This window comes from Sturnus vulgaris, chromosome 7, assembly GCF_052056855.1.
Source record: "Sturnus vulgaris isolate bStuVul1 chromosome 7, bStuVul1.hap1, whole genome shotgun sequence".
NCBI classification, from domain to species: Eukaryota; Metazoa; Chordata; class Aves; order Passeriformes; family Sturnidae; genus Sturnus; species Sturnus vulgaris.
Genome location: NC_142249.1, coordinates 11,398,030 through 11,422,802, shown reverse-complemented (window position 1 = coordinate 11,422,802; position 24,773 = coordinate 11,398,030). Strand labels below are relative to the sequence as shown.

The 24,773-nt window shown below is 38.7% G+C and overlaps 1 protein-coding gene across 5 annotated transcripts in view; it reads right to left on the bottom strand.

Annotated features, from left to right (window-relative positions):
- MYO1B (myosin IB) overlaps window positions 1-24,773 on the bottom strand; it is a 106,463-nt gene that overhangs the window by 2,834 nt on the left and 78,856 nt on the right. For 2 of the 5 annotated variants that reach the window (XM_088167795.1, XM_014880925.2), the window contains exons 15-30: window positions 23,779-23,841; window positions 22,832-23,032; window positions 20,553-20,779; window positions 19,689-19,889; window positions 18,538-18,631; window positions 17,958-18,107; window positions 15,799-15,867; window positions 14,142-14,228; window positions 13,737-13,823; window positions 11,076-11,162; window positions 7,903-7,977; window positions 7,374-7,508; window positions 6,420-6,526; window positions 3,877-4,009; window positions 2,230-2,382; window positions 1,216-1,343 (exon numbers count right to left, since the gene is read on the bottom strand). In XM_088167795.1, the coding sequence (XP_088023921.1) occupies window positions 1,216-1,343; window positions 2,230-2,382; window positions 3,877-4,009; window positions 6,420-6,526; window positions 7,374-7,508; window positions 7,903-7,977; window positions 11,076-11,162; window positions 13,737-13,823; window positions 14,142-14,228; window positions 15,799-15,867; window positions 17,958-18,107; window positions 18,538-18,631; window positions 19,689-19,889; window positions 20,553-20,779; window positions 22,832-23,032; window positions 23,779-23,841 (1,997 nt within the window). The remainder of the gene's footprint in view (window positions 1-1,215; window positions 1,344-2,229; window positions 2,383-3,876; window positions 4,010-6,419; window positions 6,527-7,373; window positions 7,509-7,902; window positions 7,978-11,075; window positions 11,163-13,736; window positions 13,824-14,141; window positions 14,229-15,798; window positions 15,868-17,957; window positions 18,108-18,537; window positions 18,632-19,688; window positions 19,890-20,552; window positions 20,780-22,831; window positions 23,033-23,778; window positions 23,842-24,773) is intronic. The other 3 variants (XM_088167796.1, XM_014880928.2, XM_014880930.2) reach the window with 3 other exon arrangements.

Below are 24,773 nucleotides of genomic sequence, written 5' to 3'. Positions count from 1 at the left end.
TGAATGGTTTTAATCTGAGAGAGAAGAAACAAAAACCACATCCCAAAAAGCAAGGCTCCCTGAAAGCAGGCTGTTTTCCAGACCTAAGGCAAGCAGGCAATCCTGACTAGTGCAATGCATGCTTAAACTTTGCCTTAGTAGTTTATTCCTTTGTAGCCTCCCTTAAACTAGAAACTTACTGGGAATAGCCACTCTCTTTTAGAGACTAAAATAACCACACACTCCTGAGCAAATTAAATGACATCTGGTAACAGAACAAAGGAAAATGGCAGATTTTATTTTCAAGGAAAGAGCAAAATTAGTCTTTTAATAAGTCCTCAAATGTGAACAGATACAAACTGTGCTCACTACCATGACATAGAACACATGCACTATGGTGCAGCCAGATAAAAAGGTTCAGTTTTTGCCTACAGGAAATTTACTTCACCATTGTTAAAGGGTTCCAAATTTTCTTCTTTACTCAAAGTAAATAAACCCACCAAATCAGCATTACTGAAAAGAGTAGCCACTTCACAGAATAAATGTGGCACATGACAATGGTGGACTAAGTGGGAGACTCTTACTCAGCAAACTTTAGGAGTTCACACACAAACACCTTTATGCCATAGCTAAAAACACAACAAAGGCAGTCCTTATTTATGGCCAAAATATGAAATTGAACCAAGCAGAAAGAAGTACTATTTTGAGATGCAAACCTTTCATCAAACAAAGCTTTTGAACAACCAAAAAACCCCGAACAACAATAGGCTGTTACACCTTCACAAGAGAGAAGGCAGAGCTTCATAAACCTACACTGGACTGGGGAGGGGCTTTGTATTCTTCTTGGGTTGTTTCCAGAAGAACTTGGCACCTAGTATCCACTCTAATCTATAAATATCTTATGGTAATCTGTGAACTTTTCAGTCACATGCAAAATTGTTCTCTCAAATGTAGTAACTCTTGATTATTTCTACAGCAGCAATTCTGCCTCACAGCTCTATTTGAAACTACTTTAACAAAAGCACATTTTCTGTAATGACTTTCAGGGACATAAAAGCCAAAATGAATACTATAAATGAGCACACACTGAAAACTGGATCCCTCTTTACAAATCTTCTGTCAAGAGAAAAGAAGTATTAGCTACACAACAGCGTTTTGTTATTCTGGCACTAGATACTTGACTTTTTAGCATGCTGCATTGAAGCAAATGCACTCTTAAGCAAACAAGAAACATACTCATCAGATATCTCAATGTTGAGCTTCTGTTTGGTTTGGCTGAGCGTAGTGCGGTAAAGTTTAGTGGCCATTTCAATAAGGTGATCGCTGCTGAGCAGGAAATCTCCTTTACTGGCAGCTTCTGAACCCTGGAACAGGAAGGAAAGCAGTTAGGACTACCAAAACCTTGAGTATGATTAAATGGCAGCCAGGCAGCAGGGTTTACAAGGAGTCTTCTCTTCCCAGTTTAAGGAAACAATCTTTTGTCTCGTAAGTTAAATAGGGCAGTGTATAGGATCAAAATACTATTTGCGCCCAAGTAATCTACAAATCCGGTGAGAAAGGCAAAAAAAAAATCCCTTCTGGCCCTAAAGGAGGGACATCTTCATTTCCTAGGAAACTGTAGTGTTTCTGTATCCCTTGTCTGGATATACCACAGCAAGCTCCCAATCCAATTTCACTTCCAGAAAGGAACAAAAGCAAAATACCAACACCAGGATTAGCATGATGGCAGTGAGTATGAAAAGACACTGTATGTAACAGTCTTCAAATTCATTTAGGCTAGAATACAGATGCCAGCTTAATGATTTTAGCAGAGCAATGGTTACAGTGCAGTGAGGCAAATACAGCACTGAGCTAAGTTCTTTAGAACTGAGTAACAAATTAACTGGGCCTCAACGTGGACTTCTTGGCATCCTATAAAGAAGAGAGAACTATTCTACCAGTACATGTAAGGAAAACACTGGCTCAAGGTACCTGAACCATACTGCAAGTGGAAAACTCTGCTCCTGAAGAAACTGCAGTGAAACATGAAGTCTGATTTTCACAGCTAAATGATTGTTCATAATGTAATAAACTGTTCTCATTCGGCTTCGGTAGCTTTAAATCAAAGTTTTTTTCAGCTATGGCAAAGTTCAATAAATTTCTAAGGCTACAAGCTAACCCCTGTGGTTTAATGCTACAAGATAATTAACAAACAGGTTTACATCACTGCACATAGAAGTCATATGATTGTGTGATGGAGTGGTAACCAACCTCCTTGAGGTGCACTGCAAAGAATCCATCATTTTGGGAGCTCATGGACACTTTGGTAACATCTCCCAGTGGAACCTCTGACTTGATAGTCCCAGATTTTTGATCCGCAAGAAGAACATTGTTTTTGGTTAATAAGAAAATCCTGGATGCAGCCTGTGAAAATGCAAAAATGCAGATCATTGTCTACATGAGGAGAGAGCTGGTTTTCATGGAGCACCTACTAGGACTCCAAGGAGTTCACAGAGTTAAAAATCTTGGCCCACATTAGCAAATGTGAACATTTGATGTTCAGTAAAAGCTGCAGATCAGTTAAAATCAGGTCAAATTTATTTATGTGTCTAATTATAGACTGAGAAGCTTAGCTCATTTTGGCACATATGCTTAGGTATAAACAGTTCCTTTAATTACTGGCTTACTGTAAAATTCAGAAAGTGAAACACTGAAACTACACAAATCAGGATAACCTCATTTCTCATGCTCTTTAAATCTCCACGAAAATCATCACACACTAAGTCTATATTGATCATTATTCACCAAAACGATGATGCAGAGCAACACAAATCACATAAGTACTTCTCAGAGTTATATTCTCCTCCCTTCATCTATTGGAATTACCCTTTAGGAGGATAAGCATTCATATTTTCAAAAGACAAATATTTTTAAAGCATGAAATGTGTGCTCAAATTTGTCTTAGAAAATACTAAGAAAGAGAAATGAGAACTTAATCCACATACACATTTTTCTCCTGTAAACTTCTAAAGAATAAAATCTTTATTAGAATTAAGAAGTAGCTGCCTTAAGCACATAGAACCATAGTTTTTTTTTTTGTTTGTTTGTTTTTTTTTAATCTTGAGAGCTGTAGCCTATGCAAGTACAGGAAAGATACTGTCATCATTTAATTAGTTTCTTCTAAACCAGAAAATTAACTTGGAATCAACAACTGGCAACCTAATTTCACTCCTGCAAATGTATAAATGACATCTACATCTGAGAGGTTGAGATCTACTACTTCTAATATTTAGACAGATACAGTGAAAGCAATTAAGTTTATTAAGGCAGAATAATACTTCCTGTTTTAATAAGTATAATTTAAATGTAAAATATATTCTATGTTAGCAGAACAAAAAGGTACCCACCATATTTAACAACTTTATTCAAATGAGGCAAGAAACTTGCCTCTTCATTCCAAACAGCTTTGGAAGACAGGCAAAGCTGGCAGAGGATGCCTCTCATAATTTTAAAAGATAATAAAATGTAGTAATCAGAAGTTTGACTGACAGCATGGACTTTGAAAAGTTAAGTTTTCTAAATACTTGAATAAGATATTCTCTAAATGTTTATTTTCTTTAATTGGCAAATAGAAGATCTTAGCTGAGTACAGAGACTACATTTAGTGGTGGCACAATACAGTCAGTTACCAGCTGATGAGATATCTTTTTTTTTTTGGAAAAGTCACTGGAAACTACAAACAAGATTTTAGTAATCTTTACGTAAATTTTAAAGAGGTGTTTAAAATCATTAAGTTACAGAAAACCAACATTTCCAGTCTTGCCCTTAAAAATCCTCAGACTATTACAAGTCTCACTTTCAATGTATTTATAACAAAAATGATCTACCCTTCTGGATAAATCAAATCCATGTGATTACCTTCCCGTTGGCTCTATTGATCTTATTCACAACTTCTGCAATAATGATCTTTTCATCCACGGCATCTTTGAGTTTTTTGTACTTGGGGTTCTCGCTGATCTCCAGGTAAGCCCCTTGGAATGGCTGCCCAACACTGCCCAAAAGAACAGCAAAGGAAACACGAGTCAAACATGAACCTCAGGGATGGAGCAAACCTGACACCATCACAGGCTTCCTGACGAGGTGCACCAGATATCATTTTCAATTATGGTGAATGAAGAGAAAGTTATCATCAAAGACAGAATAGGATGGGGCTTTTCCTTGCTCTGGAAGCATTTTCCAATTAAATGAGCCAAATTGCTTTGGATATCAGACACATGAACATCCTTGCATGTGTGGTCAACTGTGATGTGAAATCACCCAGTAAGAGTCTCTGTGAAAACAGAAAATAAAACCTCAGTAGGACTGACACACAATTGATACTGCCAGGCAGGACTTCAGTGACAGACATGAACTTGCCTCCAAGATCTGCTGTTAGTGAAATATGTAGCAGCTCCTTGTCAAGATCTGCTGCACTTGCAAATTCCCAAATCCTTATACACCTCAGGGTGTTAAAATAAGGGCTTGACTACAGGCCAAGGATTGATGAATTCTGCTTGCTTTGTTTGGAAGTCACTTTAAAAACGGTGATTTAAATACAGGCAAAGCATTAATGCCAAGCTTTGCCAAGACTGGAGCCCGAGAGAAACCAATACATTATGTGGAACAGCACTGCCTTTGCAATTGCATCTCTGGCACACAAAAAGATGGGAAAGAAGAGGAAGGGTACTGTAATTTTAACACAAGTCCCTCTCACTTCTTAAATAACTATACTACAAACAGAAAATTAGCCACATCCTATGAACCATTATCATACTAATTAATCAGAAACTTTATACAGTAATTTTCTCTACCCTTAGGCCAATTAAAAAAAAAACCAAAACAGAAAAACAACAGTAGGAGCTAATCAGCTCTGAATACCAGAAAAAAAAAATAGATGGAAATGCTTCTAAATGAATGCAGGGTAGGGAAAGCATTCTAACTTTCCACCATATTGGAGCTTTGGGGATTTTTGGTTTTTATTAATTAGCATTATGAAACCATAGTCATCAAAACAGTAGATTCCCTGTGGACTTCATCCCTGCTCAAACAATGACAAGTTATAGCTAAAAAAGAATGTCTTGGATAAAAATGACATATATATATGTGTGTGTATGTGTGTGTATGTGTAAATATTTTGCTGTATGTTATTTCATTGTTCAGCCTTGGTGTAAAAAGTACCAAACCAGGGATATAAATAGAATTCCTTCCTTCCCAAGGAGCTCTATGCTGAGCAGATGCACACTGACTAAAACCTAAAAAGACCTGCTTGCTCATAGGAAAGTCCAAAGGCACCATCTTTCTCTTTTCCCAGCAGCATAAAAAGACATCCCAAAGCAAATAAGGAACTAACCACAGGCTAGCATATATAGCCATTAAGCAAGTGATCTACTGAAGGGAAAAAAAGAGATATGTACACTGAGCCCATTACAGGAAAACAGGAAATGTCTCTACAAAAAATGACACAAAAAAACCAAAGAAACACACAAACAACAAGCAGAGCTTGTCCATGCATGGAACTGTTCTCATAAACTCTGGCAGATTCCTGTTCCTCCCTCTGCTGAACCTTGCTTCTCATTCTATTTGTTCCTGCTCAGCTCAAACTACAGCTTCTAAGGGAAAACTCTCTTGAGATGGACAAGACAGTTGTTTTCAAGAAAAAATACAATTTATAAGCTCATATTCCCTTAAAAAGTGCAAGCCAACTTATTTCATGGATATCATGTCTCTCTTTTGTCAGTTTTATTGCATACCAAAAGAAGTGTATTCCTTAAATAAAACTAGATGCTACTGCACTTTCTTGAATTATGCTGGCTCTATAGACAGCAACGACAAGAATCTGTCAGTTTTAAAGAACTCAATAATCTGCAAAGCCAAAAAAACTTACTTGGAGAGATTTCACATTATTAAAAGAAAAAAAAAAAAAGAAGAAAGAAAAAAATATTATAAAATGGAAATAGAAATTTCTTTTAAGTATCTTTGCAAAAAAGATGTGCACCAGTGTATCTAACTCTTAAATTACACAGTCTTCCCCTTAGGGCACTGTGGTGACCATGCTAAGTTTGAGCACAGCACATCTGGGAGTGAGTGACAATTGTCACTTAGAGCCTTCCAGCCCACTCCACCTTTACTATGGCTGGAAACAGTCTGATGGGAATGAGGGGAAAGAACAACAAACCACCATGGATTCTGGACAGAAGTTCTTGCTACCACAGGACTGGTGGCTGTAACAACATCGAAGTTTGCTTCTAAATTTCTGATTTCTAATTTTCAGGGTGGTAGAGGCAAATGATAGAGGGATGTTGTCAAACAAAGAAAATGCACCTTCCTGCTTAAGATAAAAAGCAAAATCATGCTTAGTTTCCCAAATCTATGTAAGGATATTGAATTTCTGGTACACTAAAAGCAGCAAAATCAGTCATTACCTGGCTGGATATAAAGCCTTCTTGTCCTTGAAAAGTTCACTTGCTTCCAGTTTTTCTTCATATATAAGCTTCTGCTGGTCTGTGAACTGATCTCTGTACTTTTTACACTACAAAACAGGATATATTAAACAAACCATAAAATTATCTTTCCCAATCTCACAGCACCACTGACTGATGTTTGCTCATTGCTCAAGATGCACATTCTTTGTATGCTTCTGAAGTGATTCAGCTCCATCCTACATGCCACTGATAACAAACAGGAGAGGTGACTTTTCCCCCTCATCCATTCTAGATACTTTTGAATTACACTAGAAACAATACATAAAACATCTCCTGTAAGCACGTTGCACTTGAACATGAGCTTAATCTATGAGGTACCATTTATTGGAAGAGTGCACTAAAAAGGCTCACAGAAACAAAACAGTTCCAGAATTTTGGAAGCGTATGTAGGCAGAGAGAAAGAAAAAGAACACAGCTGAGAGAGTGAGTTTTGCAGGCTCAGAAAGGAAAACTGTTCCTTGACAATTCACAGAAAACACAGCCCACAAGATCAATAAAACGTCCCATCAGCACTTGTGCAGATTCTCGCCGTTCTCTCCGTCCAAAGATCCAAAACAAATTCCAGCTAACCACAGCTCACAAGGAAAAAATTCCACCCAGCACTTCCAAGGCTGCTCTAAGCCCTGGCCATGGACACAAGCATTACAAGCTATTAATTAACAGGCTGATGGAAGGAAGCAAACCTCTCTCCCTAGCCCCAGGAAGGAGTAGCCAGGATAGTTATATCCCTTGCAGGCCAAAGGCAATGATCAAAAAACCTACTCCTTCCAAAAAAATAAAATTATCCTGGCTAGAATCTAAGGAAATACGTCCTAAAAATAGACCCTTTGTGAACAAAACTGCTGAAAACCATGGGAAGAAGTTCTGCACAGACTGGACCAGAATGTGTCCTACCCTCCACAGATGGAAAATCCTCTTTAGTTCCTTGTGAGTTGAATCCAAGAAAAGGTAAGGCCTCGCTGGCCAGTTTTTATCTATTGGTGATAAAGAAGGCATCTTATTCTTCATTTCCAAGAAGTATTTTTGCATCTGTGATAAAATTGAAGCAAGATGTTTTATTGATGTTCAAATATCAGAGATACTGAAGTATGCAAAGAAAAGCAGATGCTCTGTGATTAAAAAGCACAGTTACCAAACTGCAACTCTTAGCTCTCATAAACCAGAATATGGATTTTTAAAGCCAGGTATATTGAGAAATGCAGACTTAGGTATCACAGAAGTGTGGCAAATACTTTGTACCATTCCTACACCTTCAAACATTATCATTATCCTTTCTTTACACTATCGGAATATTAATTTGTCACTTTTCCATGTGCTTGGACATTTCCTTACAAAGACTTTCATAACACAACTGTTACATTTGATAGAAAATAAAAACTTAAAACAGAAAGTGCACATATGCTTTGTACAGATATATACATACAAGTCTCTGAAGGGTAAATTCATAAATTTTTCTTCCAGCATTGGCTCTGAAGAATTTCCTGTATTCTCTACGGACCTGGAAAGTTAAACAAACCCTCAAAATGAATATAGAGAATGAATTTGTTTGCACAGGTACTTTTTTAACAAGCTCTGTAGTAGAAAACATTAAAACAAGCATACATACATGCAAAGGGTTCCCTGAAATAGGAACACCCAGCTGGTCACACTTAAATTATGTGAGGCAGACCATGGACCACGATGTGTGAAAGATACCTCGGCTGACCTGAGTGCAATTATTTACAAACTTATCAAGGAATTTGAAATACTTCCCTCCAGAAAGGCAAATTATTCGAATATTGTCAAATTCACAGCATGAATCCATTTGCAATAGGCTTTTGCATAAAGCTGGACTGGAAAAAGTGGGGCATCACCAGTGATGATACAATTTTTTATGTCTGAAGTGGCACTGATTTGATCTTAATTATAGAGTTAACTGGTGAAACTTTCAGATTTTTCTCCTTTAAAATTCTTAATGCAGAGTTTGATATCATAAAAAGTGGATTTTTTTTTTTTTCAGAGCAGACCTATACAGGAAAAATTCTTTTCACACAAGCAGTCTTCACTCCAAAAGAAAAATAAGATTTTGCTGCTAGGTAAGAGCAGAAAATCGACACAAAGGTTGCTTAATATAAGCAAGATTGATATTTGCTCCCAAAATTTATTTGAAAAACAATCAAATTTTTAAAAAAATCAAAAAAGTGATCATCAAAACAATTTTTGCAGGTGATATTAATTTTTAATACATACTTGGAACTTTAAGTTTTAGAGTACTTGTTTTGCATTTCTATCAGTGCTAATCAGCATAGCTCAAAATTCCGAAAAGGCAATTAGGGAGAGCCCAACTGGTTTGCAGTTTTATGTGACACCCAGGCTCACCTCAAGTCAGCTGAAACATCCCCCACATTTTATTGCCAACTCTAGCACAGCCTGCAACACACCTGTTATGGGTTTTGGGCACAACCCAGGGAAAACATCGTGGCTTTGCATAATTTACCCCAGAGCAAAATTTAGTGGTTTTAGCAAACTCACTGTGTGTTGCTGGCTTCTCTGTAACCAGAATATAAACGGAAACCCATAGAATAAAATCCCCTTCAACTTACAGAAAAAAAATTACCCTGGCACCCCCTTCATGCATTTTAAGATAGACCAGCATTTGGAAAGCAAGAATCTGTCACCATTTGGGGATAAAAAAACCCCCACAGGTAAACAGATTTTGCTTAATTACATATTAAGATGCATCAACAAAACTGGCAGCATTCAGCTGCCATTATTCCATGCAAATTCAGCGCATATTTTTTCCTCCTCACTTTAGAAGAAAAAAATATCAGAGTTCTTATTCACTCATTTTCTGCAAGGCTTAGTGCTCTATAATTAGAGTACATCCTTTATTAATTATTCAGGGATGGTAATTAACACACGCAAAGCCACTCCAACCACAATCACCTCAAATCTCACCATAGACTCTCCTTAATGATCTTGCTTTACATTATTCTTTGCGAGCTGCAAGGTGTGCAAATTAATTTGGAAGAAAGGAACTAATAGACACCCACGCATCCTATTGGTGCTGCAGGGAAGCTGCAAAGCAAGCACTGAGAAATGCAAGCTGCTCCAGAAAAGCCTAAATCTGGAAAGTACCACAAATGCTATTAAAATCTACTTGGCATACAATTAAAAAATCCTCACAACTGAATGGTTTAATCTTCATTGTTTTTATCAACTTTAATTCTTCAGCCTCGCATGTCATGGGTGAAAGGACTTTGCCTTCAAACTCCCTGTGGTAACAGTGATATGTTGGAATGACAGACTATAGTCTTATTCAGAAAAATCTGTGTATTTCAAGTGAGATGGAAATTGGAAATGTAGCTTACACTACTTAATGAACTCACTGAAAACCACACCACAGACTGCAGAAATGTATTCCTGCTGTAATGTGCCTCAAAGGTTTCAGAGTCATCAGCTTGCATTTAAATGCTGCTGTTTGACATAAAACGGTCTCCGAGTTCTCAGGAGGGACATAGCCTTGCTTTAAAATCATAAAAACAGACCTACTTTGGCAGTAGTACCTACAGTGTGATTCTGATCTGCAGAATGACTTCTTAAAATGGCTCCTTTGTATTTTCCAGCTCTGGTTTCCATGTATGCGTTCATTGTAATGTTTTGCTTTTTTTTTTAATACATATGAACATGCATTATATATAATTATGTTTTCTATTTGTCCCATCTCATCACTGTCAGGATAAGTACAAGAATATGAGAGCTGAACTTTACTCTGTATTATCAAGTGAATTGTTCCTTTCATACCTCTGTAGTCCACAACATCCCTATTAGCCAAAGTCACTCCCAGCCAAACCAAACAGATTCAGATTTCCGCAGCTCTTCAGGGCTGCATCTGTAAAACTGTGTTATGTAAACCATTTGGGCACAGACCTGAAACATCTGAAGATGCCATTTTCATAGTCTATTTACAGAGCAGAACTACATTTTTCCAGATTACAGATGTGTTTTCTTTTGCCAACCAGTCCTTGAAGGCAAGGGTCGGAAAACAAAACATTTTGTGCATCCCAATTTTTTCTAGGAATTCATGGCTGTCACAAGCCACAGGTAGCTGTGTGCAATGCCAGGCCCTAAAAAGGCAGCTGGATGCAATAGGACATGACCACTGGCTTTACACTGTGCCCTCCTCCACACCAGGATCAGAGGTCTACTCTGAGCAGCAGTGAGAGCCAGACACTTCCACCCTATTTCCCATTGTTAACAAGCAGAGGTCACAACAAGAAAATACATCCTTGTAATCTTTCCAGATAGGACCTTTGCCAAGGTAGGTCAGTTTTTAAAGTCAACAACTGTAATAGAGTCCCTTTAATCTGACTTTTTTCTTTCTCTTGAAAGCTGCACTCCTGATGTGACAAAAAACCCCCAATGCCTCAACGTTGCTGTAAGTGAGGCAATTTCAGCTCACGGCTTTGTTAAGCCAAGTCCATGACAAAGGTAAAGAACGTGTAAAAAAGCATCCCTTCCAGTGAGCCCGCACAACTGCTTGTTTATTAAGTGTTAGTAAGGTGTGCCACGCTTCATTGAGTTCATGTTGACAGACGGGAGTGTCGGAGAAAGTACCTTCAGTCCAAGCCAGAAAGCCCAAATGACTGCCACAGCATGCTTACGCCTAGCCTCCTCCTTCAAGCGTTTCAACTCCCTCCGAGCCTAAAAGGTTCAGAGAGTGAACAAGAGAGCAGACAGCACAGCGCCGGGAATCGGGAATCGCCTCTGCCGCGCCCGGCGTCCATCCGCCTCTCCCCCGGCAGGGAAAGGATGGAGGAGCAGCCCTGACCGGTGACACCCAGCCTGCACCCCGTGGGACAGGGCAGGGGAGCCGCACAGAAGGTGAAACAAGCTGCTCACGTGGCATGGACAGCTGGGAATTCGGCCAGCCCTGGTATTCACTGCCGGCCCTTCCTCCTCCTCCGTGCATCCCAACACTGGATTCTAATGGGAGAGCTTTGCCTGAAGTTTCACGATCAAAATGATGCCCACTATCAGCTCTGAAACTACGTGTCGTGATGACTTTCCAGCATTGTAATGAGGGCTTTTATTCTGAAGGTTATTTTTTATTTTAATCTTCATGCATTAAGAAAAAAAAAAAAAAAATCCCCAGCCTGTTAAACGATGTCTGTCTGTGGAATTAAGGGGTAAAGCCATCAAACCTAGTGCATTCCTCATGTACAAAGAGATAGGCACCTTCCTAGCTTTCATCAATCATTCAATTTTAGGAAAGCCATTTGAGGCATGTGTGGGCAACTCAACAGGATGCTGCATTTTAGGAGATAGCAGCACATTTTTAATTCAGTTATCTGACGACAACACTCAAGGAAGAGTTGCAATATTAGAGGCTCAGTCAGAGCAGCCCTAGCCCTGCATCTGCACTTGTCAAGCTGTAAGTTATCAGACTTGTGCAGCAGCAGTTCCAGCCTGTGCCAGTTCCGCTCTTCTGGAGCAGCTGGAAAGGTTAATGTGCAGTAGATGTAGACTCAGAGATTATGTTTTCACTCATCTGCTTGGCAGAACAGCTCCTACTGCACAGCAATGTAAAAGCAAGAGCTATGCAAAGCTAAGTATTTGTCTATCTTGTGAAAAGGAAGGAAACTGAGTACTTGAGGCTCACTCTTGTTTTATTTTTTTGTTTGTTTGTTTGTGGATTTTTTGGTAAAGCAAGCGACTTCTGATGATAACTTTTAAAAACTTTTGTTCTAAATATTCCCCCAGGAAAAGATAAAAGAGCACACCAATATAAAGTTCTCTCTCTTATCAGAGACTGTAATTATTTTCTAAACTTAATTCAATTTAGATTATTATCTTTATATACATACATATTATTATATTTAGATTATTTCTATTCAAGGAATAAGGAGACAATTTTTCACTAAATTCCTGTGAGCCAGTTGATAAAAATAACTATTAAACCATGTTAAAAATAATCCAAATCTACTAAAAATTTAAAGGAGGAACTTTAACATGGTTAACACTATTGCATCCACTGGATGTATCTTTTAATTCAAAGGAGTATCTTTAAACTATGAAAATAAATATCTCTTCTGCAGTACTGAGCGATTTTTTTGGTGAAAGGAACTCTGGTTAAAAATAAAATAATTCTCAATGTGCTTAATCAAATGTAGAGAAAACTGTCCGTCAAATTATATCATTACCTAAATATTAAACTAGAACTGAAAAGTTCTGAAGACTCTCTAGTATAAAGGAAATTCTGTACATGTTTGTTTGGATTCCCAGGACTGCCATTTTGCTGGAAATCGAATAGATTTATACCAAAATATCAAAGGTCAAATGCAGCATTATACTCCAGATGTAATTTGAGCACATTTCTCCATCCAGTTGGCAAGGTGTTCTAACAACACACCCACAACATAAATAATAACTGAAAAATGTTCTAAGTCTAATGTTGTTATGGTTTTCAACTAAATTAGGAATTTATTAATTGAAACCAATATATTTTTGACCTCTAGTGAACAGCATTTCAAATGTTCACATAACCCACAACTACAGGCTGGGGATTAGCAAGAATCATTCAGTGGGACTTTGCTTCTGAAAACAAACAGCTGATGCTGAAATTCCTGGGATTTTTCTAGAGCTGTAAGTTTAGAATTGCAAACTAACATCATTTTGTGCTAAAAGATCAGCTCATAAAATTTTGCTTTACTTGTATTTATTGAATTTTTTTTACTGGTTCAAAGCACAGCCAAAGAATCAATTCAACTAATCATAACTAGAATTTAACGAAACTTAATAATGCTGGCTTGAACTTGAAGATGAAGACTGTCCAGAGCACAGATTATAAATATGTGGTGAAAATCTCAGCTGGATTACTAACACAGTGTCACTGAAAGCACTTGTTGGGGGCATGGGGAGGAACACACCAAAAACCCCCAACCTTCTCTCCCCCCACAAACCATATTTTGCATATTTAAACGTAGTTAAATGCATTTCCTAATTTGGGATTACTGTAGTCCAGTCATTTTTAATCTAGTCTAATGGCTTGTTAGTGCAAATCTGTACTTGGTTGCCATGCAAAGAATTTAAAACTGGCATACACAATGCTATCAGATTTATTAGGTGTGGCATGAATGGAAATGGAAGGAATCTGTGACCATGCTCTATCATTTAATTGTATTAGTCATTAATTTTCACTATGAACTAGTGATTAAATGATGATATTGTTGAGTAATGAAGGGAGGACATGTGATATGTGACATGTGCATGAAGTACCTTATATCCAAGCCAGAAAGCCCAAATAACAGCAATAGCATGTTTATTTCTAGCCTCGTCTTTCAGTCGTCTCAGTTCCCTTCGTGCCTGTGATGCATTTGAAAACGGGATATAGAAAAGCTTAGGAAAGAAAAGGTTACTGCAAGTTCCCATTGGTGCAAGAAAGAAAGCCAGTAACCAGTCACTACAAACAGCAAATATTAAAGCGTGTCCCAGCTTCCCAGATTGCACCAGCTATGACATGTTAGCAGCAAAGAGAAACCAGAAAAAAAAAAAAACCAAACAGTTTAAGCAGTCAAAGCAGTGTAAGCCACTGACAATATTCCCAGATATCTACCCTGAGGGATATCCTTCTTTATTCTATGTAGGGACACACAATTGCACATTTTGTTGCCATATTCTTACCTGGGTGCCATGCCAATAAGCAGCAATTACTGTGGCAGCCTCGTTGCAACGCTTCAGATGCTTGAGTTCCCGAAGAAGTTTCCGAGCCTGCAAACAATTTAAATGTTATTTTTCACTAACTAACTTTTTATATTTTTGAAGTAGGGCACTGCAACTTGTAAATCTAGGCAAAACCAAAAAAACACTGCCTTCAAACCCCCAAGCAAATACATTCACAAATGTTGCCCAGCCTAACATTTACTGCCCTAGGGAGGATTCTGTGCTGCAAAACTTTGGGATTGGCAGGTTAGGGGATCTTGGTTCAATGCTCAGTTTTCTCCCAGATTTGCTGCATTATCTGAGATATCTATATGCCTGTTTGCACAATGGCAACAATATTTTTTCTCCATACAGTAAATGTCTAATCCATTTAGAGTGCAATAAAGAATAAATCACAAGTAAATTGCCAGGCTTCAGGCCACACTAAAGGCTGCTGTCATACCAGGCTTTCATGCACAGTAATGCTACTGCAAAAGAGCTTGTTCTCCAATGGCAAACAGAAAACCATAACTTGAGATGATGCTTTTAATCCAGTTTTCTTCAAATAATACTCATGGGAAAAGACAGCACATCAATAGCTAGACTGAAATAATATTTTTAACCCATTTAAACAAAATAATAAAGACAAAGTAAAAATCCAGAGAAATGGCAAAATCAAATCACTTTACCCTATTGCTGGCAAACTTTAAAGCCTTCTGGGCAGGAGAGACTATTTACTCCCACAGCTACTAATTGCAGCCTCTTCCTTCCCTGCCTGACAGAAAGAGAACTGACTCCAGAACTAAAAGCAGCTCTCTCTTCGCTAACTAGAGGGGAAAGCCACCTTAAGCAGGGTGAAGAAAGGTTAAGAAAAAATAGAGGAGCCCAGGGTTGTTTTTTCTGAAGATGGACAGCAGTAGTTGCTTTAAGCATCATTGCTGCTTTCATGTAAGCTGTTAATCTCCTTTTTACCTGCTATTAAAGCATAATTCCTTAAATATATCCTAGGATGCATGATTATCCCTTCACAAAGCACAAAACTCTCAGAGCAGAAGTGACATGGCAAACTGAGGCAGAGTACAAGCCCACAGCAATAAACTACTTACTCAACACAAGTACACTTTCACTCCTCTGCTTAGCAGGCTGAGGAGAACTGAAGATTTAACCCAAGTAACAAATTGCCCAGGCAACCCAAACTCTTTATTTTAATCTTGCTTTCAATTTGATTTATTCTTTGAGAATCCTGTTAAGCATAAAATAACTGCCAACCACAATTTGCTTCTGCCAAATCAGTCCAGCACTACAGTTTTCCTAAGGCCAGTGGCAGAGCCCCAGAGCATCCTTCTCTGGAGTTGCTGGCCTCTCAATTTCCTGGCAGAAGATGCCTCAAGGATAACCCAGTGGTTTAGTGTGGGCCCAGCATTCCACTTGCACTGTTTGCAGGGATTTATAGCCCAGGCAGCACACGCAGATATCTTGAACTCACCTCTGCTACGAGTGTTTAACAATGCCTGTGGCAGAGCCACAACTCCAGGGAGAGAAGATGTGAAAGGCAGGAGGCTCAGTGCACTTGGAAAGTGTTTTCTGACCTGCTTCTTACCTCCCCAAACAGAGACAGCTGCAGTGGCAGGAAACTCACCTTCCACCCTCTGATGTACGACTGTACTGTAATAGCCGAACTCTTTATCTTCTGGTATTTTTTTTGTTGCTGTATTGGAAATACATATGTGATGCTTAGAACAGAATGTTACTTCTGTTAAACACTGCATAAGAAATCTTTCATTACTAACATTTGACAATATGCTTGAGGAGACAAGCATTAAATGCAAAAAGTGAACAATTTCTGACTGAGCAGATCAGAGTGTAGATTCTGTGTTCAACTCTAGGGGAAACAAAGCACATCAACAATGCTGCATGGACAATAGTGTTTCTGTAAACAGAGTGACAAGTTCATGGTCAGCAGCACAAATGCAGATTAAATGCTAACAATAAGAGCTTTATTTGTCTTTCCCACCACCAGAGTAGCACACAAACTGTCACAAATGCTCAGGTTTGTTGGCTAAGCTTTTTACCACCTTTTCATAAGATATGTGCTGTTCTATTACCCACAGTGCCTTTATTATGGCTGATGATAACTTAGGAAGAGGAAAAAAACAAAACCATGTATTCCTGAATGAGATGCTGGAGTACTATTTAAGTATGCCAGGTTGAACAATAAATTTCCTGGACAGCTGAGCATTTTCCTTCTAAAAGGCTCAGTACTCCAGCAGCCCAGCATTTAGTGTAATGCTAAATTGACAGACGTTGCAACAGTGCTTTTAGAGTTGACATTCAGCCCACTCAGTGATAGTAAATGTCTCTGTGACAAGCTGGAGAGAGTCCCCTCTGGGCCACCCTCATGCCATGGCTGCTGTCCATCATGCCCTGCAAGGCAACAGACAGACAAATGCCTGCAGATCCTTGAGTCAAGCCTCCAGCACAAGGAATTACTCAAAAAAGCTTTATTCATTCCAGGGATTTCCCCTGAAACCTTCCAAAGCACAGTGCCTACCAGGCATGTTGGGTTAGCAGAACAGTGCCTTTCATCCACAGGAAGAGGCTGAGGAAATGTCTCTATCACCACCAATAAAACAACTGCTGCCACATTTCACCAACGATCCAATAAAGGTCTACAGTTAAGAAATCAGCAGCTCTTGGTGGTGCATTTGTTTTCATTTCTTTGTATTTAAAGTTGTGCCAATCTAGCTGCAGTAAGTCCATTTTAAATTCATTAAGATTGTGTGAGATCATAATGAAGCCGTATGGGCACAATGCAATTCTGTGATGATGCTGTTTGTAGGAACGGGGCTTTCAGTCACACAGAGTCAGAGAGAAGGGTTTTCATAGTACAAAAGCATGCTTCAGTCATACTTTTTCCAAATGATCTATACTTCCCTCTAATTATCCAAAAGTGAAGCAAACACTGATGGCTTTCAAGAGGACAAACAGGAGTGCTTGTCAACTGAAAAAAAGGGATTTGTCAAATCTGCAACTTGCAGCTTAAGAAGACTTTATTTCTGTTTTATCAAGGTTTATAATATGCCTGTGCTATTCTCTAGCAATAACAAAACACAGCTGAGAAGTTCAAGAGCGGTTTTAAAAACAAATAAAACAAATAAATCTTTTGTATCCCATAAGTCAGTATTATTTACTAAACACCAAGAAGACACGAAAGAGTGGTGTAACAGTGCTGGCACAGAACACCCAGTCCACACATAGAACTGAAACTGCTTTAGGATGAACTGTATCAATAATGATACCAAATTACCAGTCTTAGGAGTTACAATTAAAATAAACCCCTACAGGCAGCATTCTTGAGTCTAAGGCAAATGTTCCAAATAAGGCAAAAACACAAAAAGGCTTAGGAATGAGTGAATTCCACAGAACTGCACGTGTATACTACTGAACATTTTTTACACATTAACCATATGTTTTGAGAGCACTGTAAGTGTTGGGAAGCACAGCATTTTAGCTGAATGAAAAAGACTCTTCCCAGATGAGCCATAGAATCCTACTCTCCCAGAGTGAAAGGACTCTGGTGAGCTTTCTAATATTTTAAAAACAAGCACTGTAACAAGCACTTAACAGTAGTCTATAGAAACTGAATTTTCTTTATTCCCTCTATTGGTACTTAAGCATTAACATAAAATTGAATTCTTTCAACAGCTCTCTGTACATACTGAGGAAAAATATCCTATGAGGGTTATATATATTAAACCATGCAGAGAACCCCCCCATGTAGTAAGGATGGGATCTTACAGAGTATCTCCTGTACCAGGAAGCAATGACAATCTGGCATTTCTTCATTAGCAAGAAGCGAGTACGGCACTTCCAACCTCTGTAAATCTTTCCAATTAGGGTAGCCAAGTCCTCCAAACGCTGCTTCCTCAGGTCTTCTAGTTTGAAGAGCTGGGTGTGGGGGATTTTAGAGTTTTGTTTGACATTGGAAGAAAAACAGCAGGAGAGAAGAGACAAGGAGAAAAACCCATAAGCACAGCTCTTGTATGAAAAATCTCTTCTTTACTGAAGTCCTCCCTCAGTCACACATTGTTTTATTCATCTCCAGAGCTACAGGCAGGTACACCAATAAGATTTGTGGCAGATAAAACATCACAAGTCAGTGCTTGAAAATTATATTAAATTAAGGCTGACAGCTGTTGTAGAATCTTGATTCACATTGATTTTAATGGGTCTAACATTAAATAGTGCTTTCTTAAATGCTACATTCATAGCAATGTATCAAAGCACTGCACATAGAAAAATCTGTAGGAACCAGGTAGTGAATGATGCTGTCCTCATGAGAGAGGGCTTGATTTTGCAGAAGGCATTTTTCACTTACTGTTCTTGGGTTGCGGATGAATATCTTTGATCTACCAAATGAAAATTCCTCTTCGGGGATTCCCAATTCATTAAACAGCACCTCTACTCCAGCCCTAAGAAAGAGTAAATGAGCTTAACAAACATGACCCCCAGCTCTAAAACTTCTTAGTTTACATATTCACAGCTTAATTTACGGAAAGTATGTGAAAGCATATTTTAAACTTTTAAATAGTGCTTGACACAAGAAGATTGAAAACCTAACTCATTTACTCAGTGGTTTATTCAGCTAAAGGCAAGAATAATCACTGTAAAGATTCAGAATAATTTGAGCAAAAAAAAGAGCAAATTTTATTTTACAGCATCAGCAATGGCCTATCTTTTCCTCTTACATCTATAATTATTTTACTTAAAAACAGAAGAAAGGAAAAAGGAAGGGCTCACACTAATGTCAAAATGTGAAACAAAGACTGACAAGTTTGACAAATGCCAGCATTCCATTCCCATCAAATGCATTTTATGAACACCAAAAGAAAAAGAAAAGTGGTACTGTGCAGATCTTTGTGATGATTATTGCATCGCTATTGTTTCCAATACTGCACTGCCACCATTATCTTGATAACCTAAAGACTTAAATTGTAGCTAAAAGAAGTTAATCAATTATGAAAGATATTTAAATCATGCTTTTGGTGGCCACATGTAAAAAGGAATAACAGAAGCTTATTTTCCCATCCCAGACCTTTTTTGCAAAAATACATGTGAATACTATGCAATTTAAAAGTATATCTTTAATATAATTGATTTGCAAGAGACATTATCTCATAATCGCTCCCCAATCATTATGTAAAGTTATTCTTGAAAGGGCAGAGGAAGATTGCATGGCTGTCTTCAACAAAATGAGTTCTTACACTTTTAAAGTTGGTTATTAAAGATAAGTGCCCTCCTAATTATTCCAGACCTCCCAGCTATTTTGAATCCACTGCAGTATCTCTCTCTTACAGAGATTTCTTTCAGAAATCTTTCTTTCAGCCCCAAATCAGTAAGGTCTCTACTACATCCTTGTTGCAATACACGCACAACAATTAAAAACCTCAGGGCACGTGGAAAGATGGGAATTTCACTCAGTGAAATGGATGGGAATATTCACAGGCAGGAATATTGCAGTTAGCCTACCTGGCTGGGCCTCTCCAGTGGGGCCAGGTCTGCTTGCAGAGCATTTTGTACCTCTCCAGGCAGGGCTCGTAGGGCTGCCGGAAGGCGTAGCCCGCCCTCCTGACCCGCACGTTCTCCAGGAGCCCCAGGTACCGGATCTGGTGGCACACCAGGGCTTCGTTGAAAATGTGTGCAGCCTTCTTGTCATTGGGCTTGATGCACCTGCCAAGGAAAACCAAAAGGGGATGTTGAGGTAGTTCCCTTTTCTCTCCGGCCCCTCTGGGAAGCCCCACATTGGGTGCCAGTTGAGGTTGGGCCCTTTTCTTTCCAGTCCTTCTGGCCATAGGGGAAGCCCCACATTGGGTGCCAGCTGAACTAGGTCCCTTTTCTCTCCAATCCCTCTGGCTAGCTCTGGACCAGAGGTGGATGGGAAATCCTCATAGACAAAGGTAAAAACCAAAGGAGGCTCTCTTTCCTGGGATAACATCCAGCACTTTGTTCTCAAACCATGTCCAGGGAAGGGAGAGCGAGAAAAGATGGCGGAGGAATTTCAAACCCAGGGTAAGGGGAGGGGACGAACCGAGTCACAGCCAATGGGATTGCACCAGTGGGGAGGGGCTAAGGGAGGGCTGAACCAACTTCACAAGCCCCCGGGGGGTGGGGGGGCAAGCAGGACAAACCATTTTCTCAGTGCAATATAAAAATATAACAGTGCAATATAGAAGCATAACAGAGTAATACAACAAGATGTCTCTCTGCACTGTTCACACCAACTATCGTTAAACCATGCATGTCAACAGTTTATCCTTGGACATCAAGATTTACTTTTGTTTTTTATAACCTCATCAAAGGAATTCACCAAATCTTTGGCACTGGGGAATTTACCTGATGTAGTTTGGGTTTTTCGTCTGGAGATTCTTCATCAGGGTAGCAACTGAAGCCTTGAACTGTGAACCTGCCGTTGGTGGTCTCTTCAGATTGATCTTAGCAGGGTTTCCTTCTGGGAATAAAGCTTTGATAAGGGAATGGTTGGCCTTCCACATGGCCTGGGAGAGGTCACGGTACAGAAGATCATTATTTTTGTCAACAAATCCTTCCACCTGGTACATAACCTGAGCAACAGAGAAATCTCATTAGCACAGGTTTGGAACTACAACACAGACCAGTTCAAAACTCACCCAAGAAATTGATTTCCCCTTCTTACAAGCTGTCCAAAAGAAACTAAAGGTATTTCAGCTTTCATTTTACATCTGACATTTGGATGACTTTTTATTGGATAAAATGTCTGTGAATATGCTACCTGAGAAAGATGCATTTTCTCCTACTGACAACAGCTCCCTGTGTCAATCAATTCTGGTTTCTGAAGTGGAAGAAACCCTTCTTCCATGATAACTCTGACACACTACGACCTGCCAAGACTCCAAAACAATCTATTATTTTTTTGTCTGATGAGTTTTTCCTCCCTCTCTTTTGAACCAAAACAACCAAAATACCCTTTCCTTTCAAAGTACTAATGCTTACATTATCTGCCTAACTAAAACAAGATATGGAATATCACCTCTTGCTATCACAGTGCAAGCTGCAAGCTGTGCAGCCCCCAGGGGACTGTTATTTTAAAGGACTTTTACCAGGAAAGCAGTCCAATATCAACAAGCACGAGCACAAAGCTCTGACCTGCAGCTGGGTACCCAGGAGGCAACCAGAGGAACTTCATGCAGATCTCAGATTGCTACTGGCTTTTTTAATTTTTGAGGGTAGGTAACGTATTTGATTAATTGTGACAAGTCCTCTGGCTGGTAATACAGATTCTTCTACAGATCCATGATTGCTCAGTTCTGCATAGGTATGTACTATGTACACAGAATACTGAATGAAAATAGTACTGACACATATTTTACACAACAGTAAGTCACTGGGAACTCAGGCAGCATTTTACTTTGGAGAACATATTACTAGTTCTGACAGGTGCAGTAAATGCCACCACTGGAAAAAAAAAAAAAGATAACAAAACAACTGTTCACATGAAATTACTTATATTTCTTAAAAGGAGGGTCAAACTTTTGTTGACCAGTGACAAGATCAAAATGTTCTCAGCTGAGGATGGAAAAACAACATTCCTCCCAAAATAGGAGGAATTCACTCTGCTGGGTAAGTGAATGCCTGAAACTATCAAAGACCCTCACTGCCTGCTAAGACACAATCCGTGCACAGTCCTTCTCAAAGTACTGGGGTATTTTCAATTTACTTAGATTTTTGACAACTAAAGAAATACCTAGGTATTAAACCCGGATAGATTATATGCAATTACAAACTCTTCCTGGCAACTAATGTTAATGAATAGTCTGTTATGTCTGAAAGTCTGATATTTCCAGGACTATTCTGAATGAGAAAATTATTGAGCTATTCAAAATTGTAAGATGGAGAAAATTTCAAAAAAGCATTAAACAGTCCTAGGGAAATGAAACACTTTCCAATTATTCTTTACTGTGTGACATTATCACTTCCACAGATTCAGATAAGAGATATAATTTCAACCCTACATTTACTTTCAATTTTTTAAAATGAATTGTCTTCAGTCTACACATTTAATTATTTTGATTTTCACTATAATAAAATATAATAAAAAGTAATAATGGATTACACACTGAAAGCTGTCAGACTTGTATTTATTCATGCTGCTTATGTTGTAAAATGCAAATACATTTGCAAGCCCTCTATATATGCTTTCTATTCCATCTGTTTAAACATACACTGTCAAACCCAGCTCCTTCAAATGTACAAAACCTGCATTTTCTCAACAATGTGACTAAGAACAGCAGCTAGTTCAGTGACATAGAGCACGTTTTCCAAAATATGTTGCCAACAAATGTGCGTGAATTTTTGTCAGTGTGAGCAGTGATTTATTTCCAGAGACCTAATGCAGCACCAAAGCACGTGGGGCACCTTTGTCCTTTGATGAAAGGAGAACTGCTTTGATTTCAGCCAGGGCAACAACACTTTGTACAAGGGCATGCAGTGCCAGGACGAGGGGTAGGACCATTCCAAGATCTCTTAAAGCCTTCCAGCCCAAATCACAGGTTTTAGGCTTAAGACAGAAAACATCAAGACAGATCTGGATTTTTCAGTCAGCTACACCAGCCCCCCCAGACCACTTGAGCAGGTACCTTGCCAGCATAGTGCTGGATCCTGAAGCAGCTGTGAGGCAGGGAGGTGTCATTGAGGAACCGGGAGCACTTGCTCATCCTGCTCTCAAAATGCTGGTGAGTGGCACAGACCTGGTTGAGTTTTTCTAAAAAGGTGTCATCAGTAACAGTTCCTGGTCTCAGGCATTCTTCGTCCAGCATGGCCAGGATTCCAGTTTGGTTCTGAAGTTTCAAAACAACAGCTTTAGTACTTGTTCCCATCACAGCACAAAAAAATAGACCATTCACCTGTTTGACTTCTGCTACCCAGAAAAATCTCAAAGTTTTGCTCTTTTTACCTCATGACCATTTCCAACCGATTTTTACCACTTGCATTTTTGAAAGATTTTTTTATGAGACCTGAATCCCGAAATTCACGTTGAAACTTCGTGTCATTTACTCAGACTGTAGCAACTCCAACTCAACTGAAAGTATCCAGTTTATGGAAAAACCATCATGTATTTTACGTTAATGGTTAAAAACTGTTCTTTTCTGATTGTTAAGGAATTTTATCTTTCTTGCACTGGAAGCCTTCTCAATATATACAAGTACTTCGAGTACCTCAAACACTCAGTAACATGTAATTGAGTTTTCTAGTTTCCATATGAAAAGAAATGTTAATTACAATGCAGCATGTGATATCTGCTATTGAAAACAGCCCTAAATGTAAACATTTAAGAGCTGTTGGATTTGTTTGGGTTTGTTTTTTTTTTTTGGTATAGGTACTGCTGAATATTTCTACAAAAGTAACACAGCTTATTAAAAAAACCCTTTTTATAAAATAAACTTCTACTACACAAAGTAAGATGAATTATACAACGAATGGCATGTTTCAAAGCTCTTAGTGCATGAAGATACATACTGACATTACAGCTAAATCAAATCCATGGATTAAAAATTATCCAAAGAGATTCTTGAATACAACTTACATTTTCTATTAGGTCACAAATGATAGCGTTGTTGAAATATTCAATATGAGTCCATTCAATCCCCTATAAGAAAATATAAATAAATGTATGAACAGGAAAACAATGGAGGGAGCTTTTCCTCTAGGCGATTAAAATGATATTCCAGTCAACCATGGTACTACTTTCAAATTTAATTCTTCATGCTTACCAACAATTCATTTATTAAGGGAAAAAAAAAAAAAAAAAAGCAATCATCTACTACTAACATTATCTGCACAAAATGAGTGTCCTTGAGTGGCTGCCAAAGCCTCTCTCCATTCCTTTCCCCCACCCATGTCAGCTTCCCATGCACTCCCTGGCGCCAGGCCAGGCTCCTCCCGGGCTGCCCACGCTCCCACTGCCCAGAGGGAAATCAGCCCATGTCACTGCAAGCTCCTGAGATCAACATTTCTAAGTTCTTCACTGCTGGGATTTTTTTTTTAATGGGAAGAAGAAAGAGGGCTAAATTTAGATAAGACCATTTGAAAAATCCAGAGTATGGCTGTTGTTCAGATGTTCTTAATATCTCAATTTTTTTTCAATCATCAGCAATAAAATTTCCAGGATGAGAAGCCAATACATCACGAGGTAGCACTGGTAGAGCAAAGGACTGAAAGAAGGAAAATAGTAATATCATTCCTAATTTGCACTCTGTGGTACTTCTTACAGTTCACTTTTCTCAGACCATTTGAAATATCATTCAGAACCAAACTGCAGTAATGATGGTTCACCATTGAATGCAAAATTAAAAAGAGATGATGAAATTTCATGTCATCCTCAGGATTATAAGGCAGGAACTTTATGTAATTTTAAAATATGTTTATACAGCAAAATGGCATCATCCAGTTTGAGTTCAGACAGTGTGTGCCAGTTTTTACAGCTGGGAGCTGGTATTTTGTCTGAGCTCTGTGCCTCATGTGGAGCACTGCTAAAACCTATTAAAACTTCAGCTTGATTTTCACTCACAGAATAACATC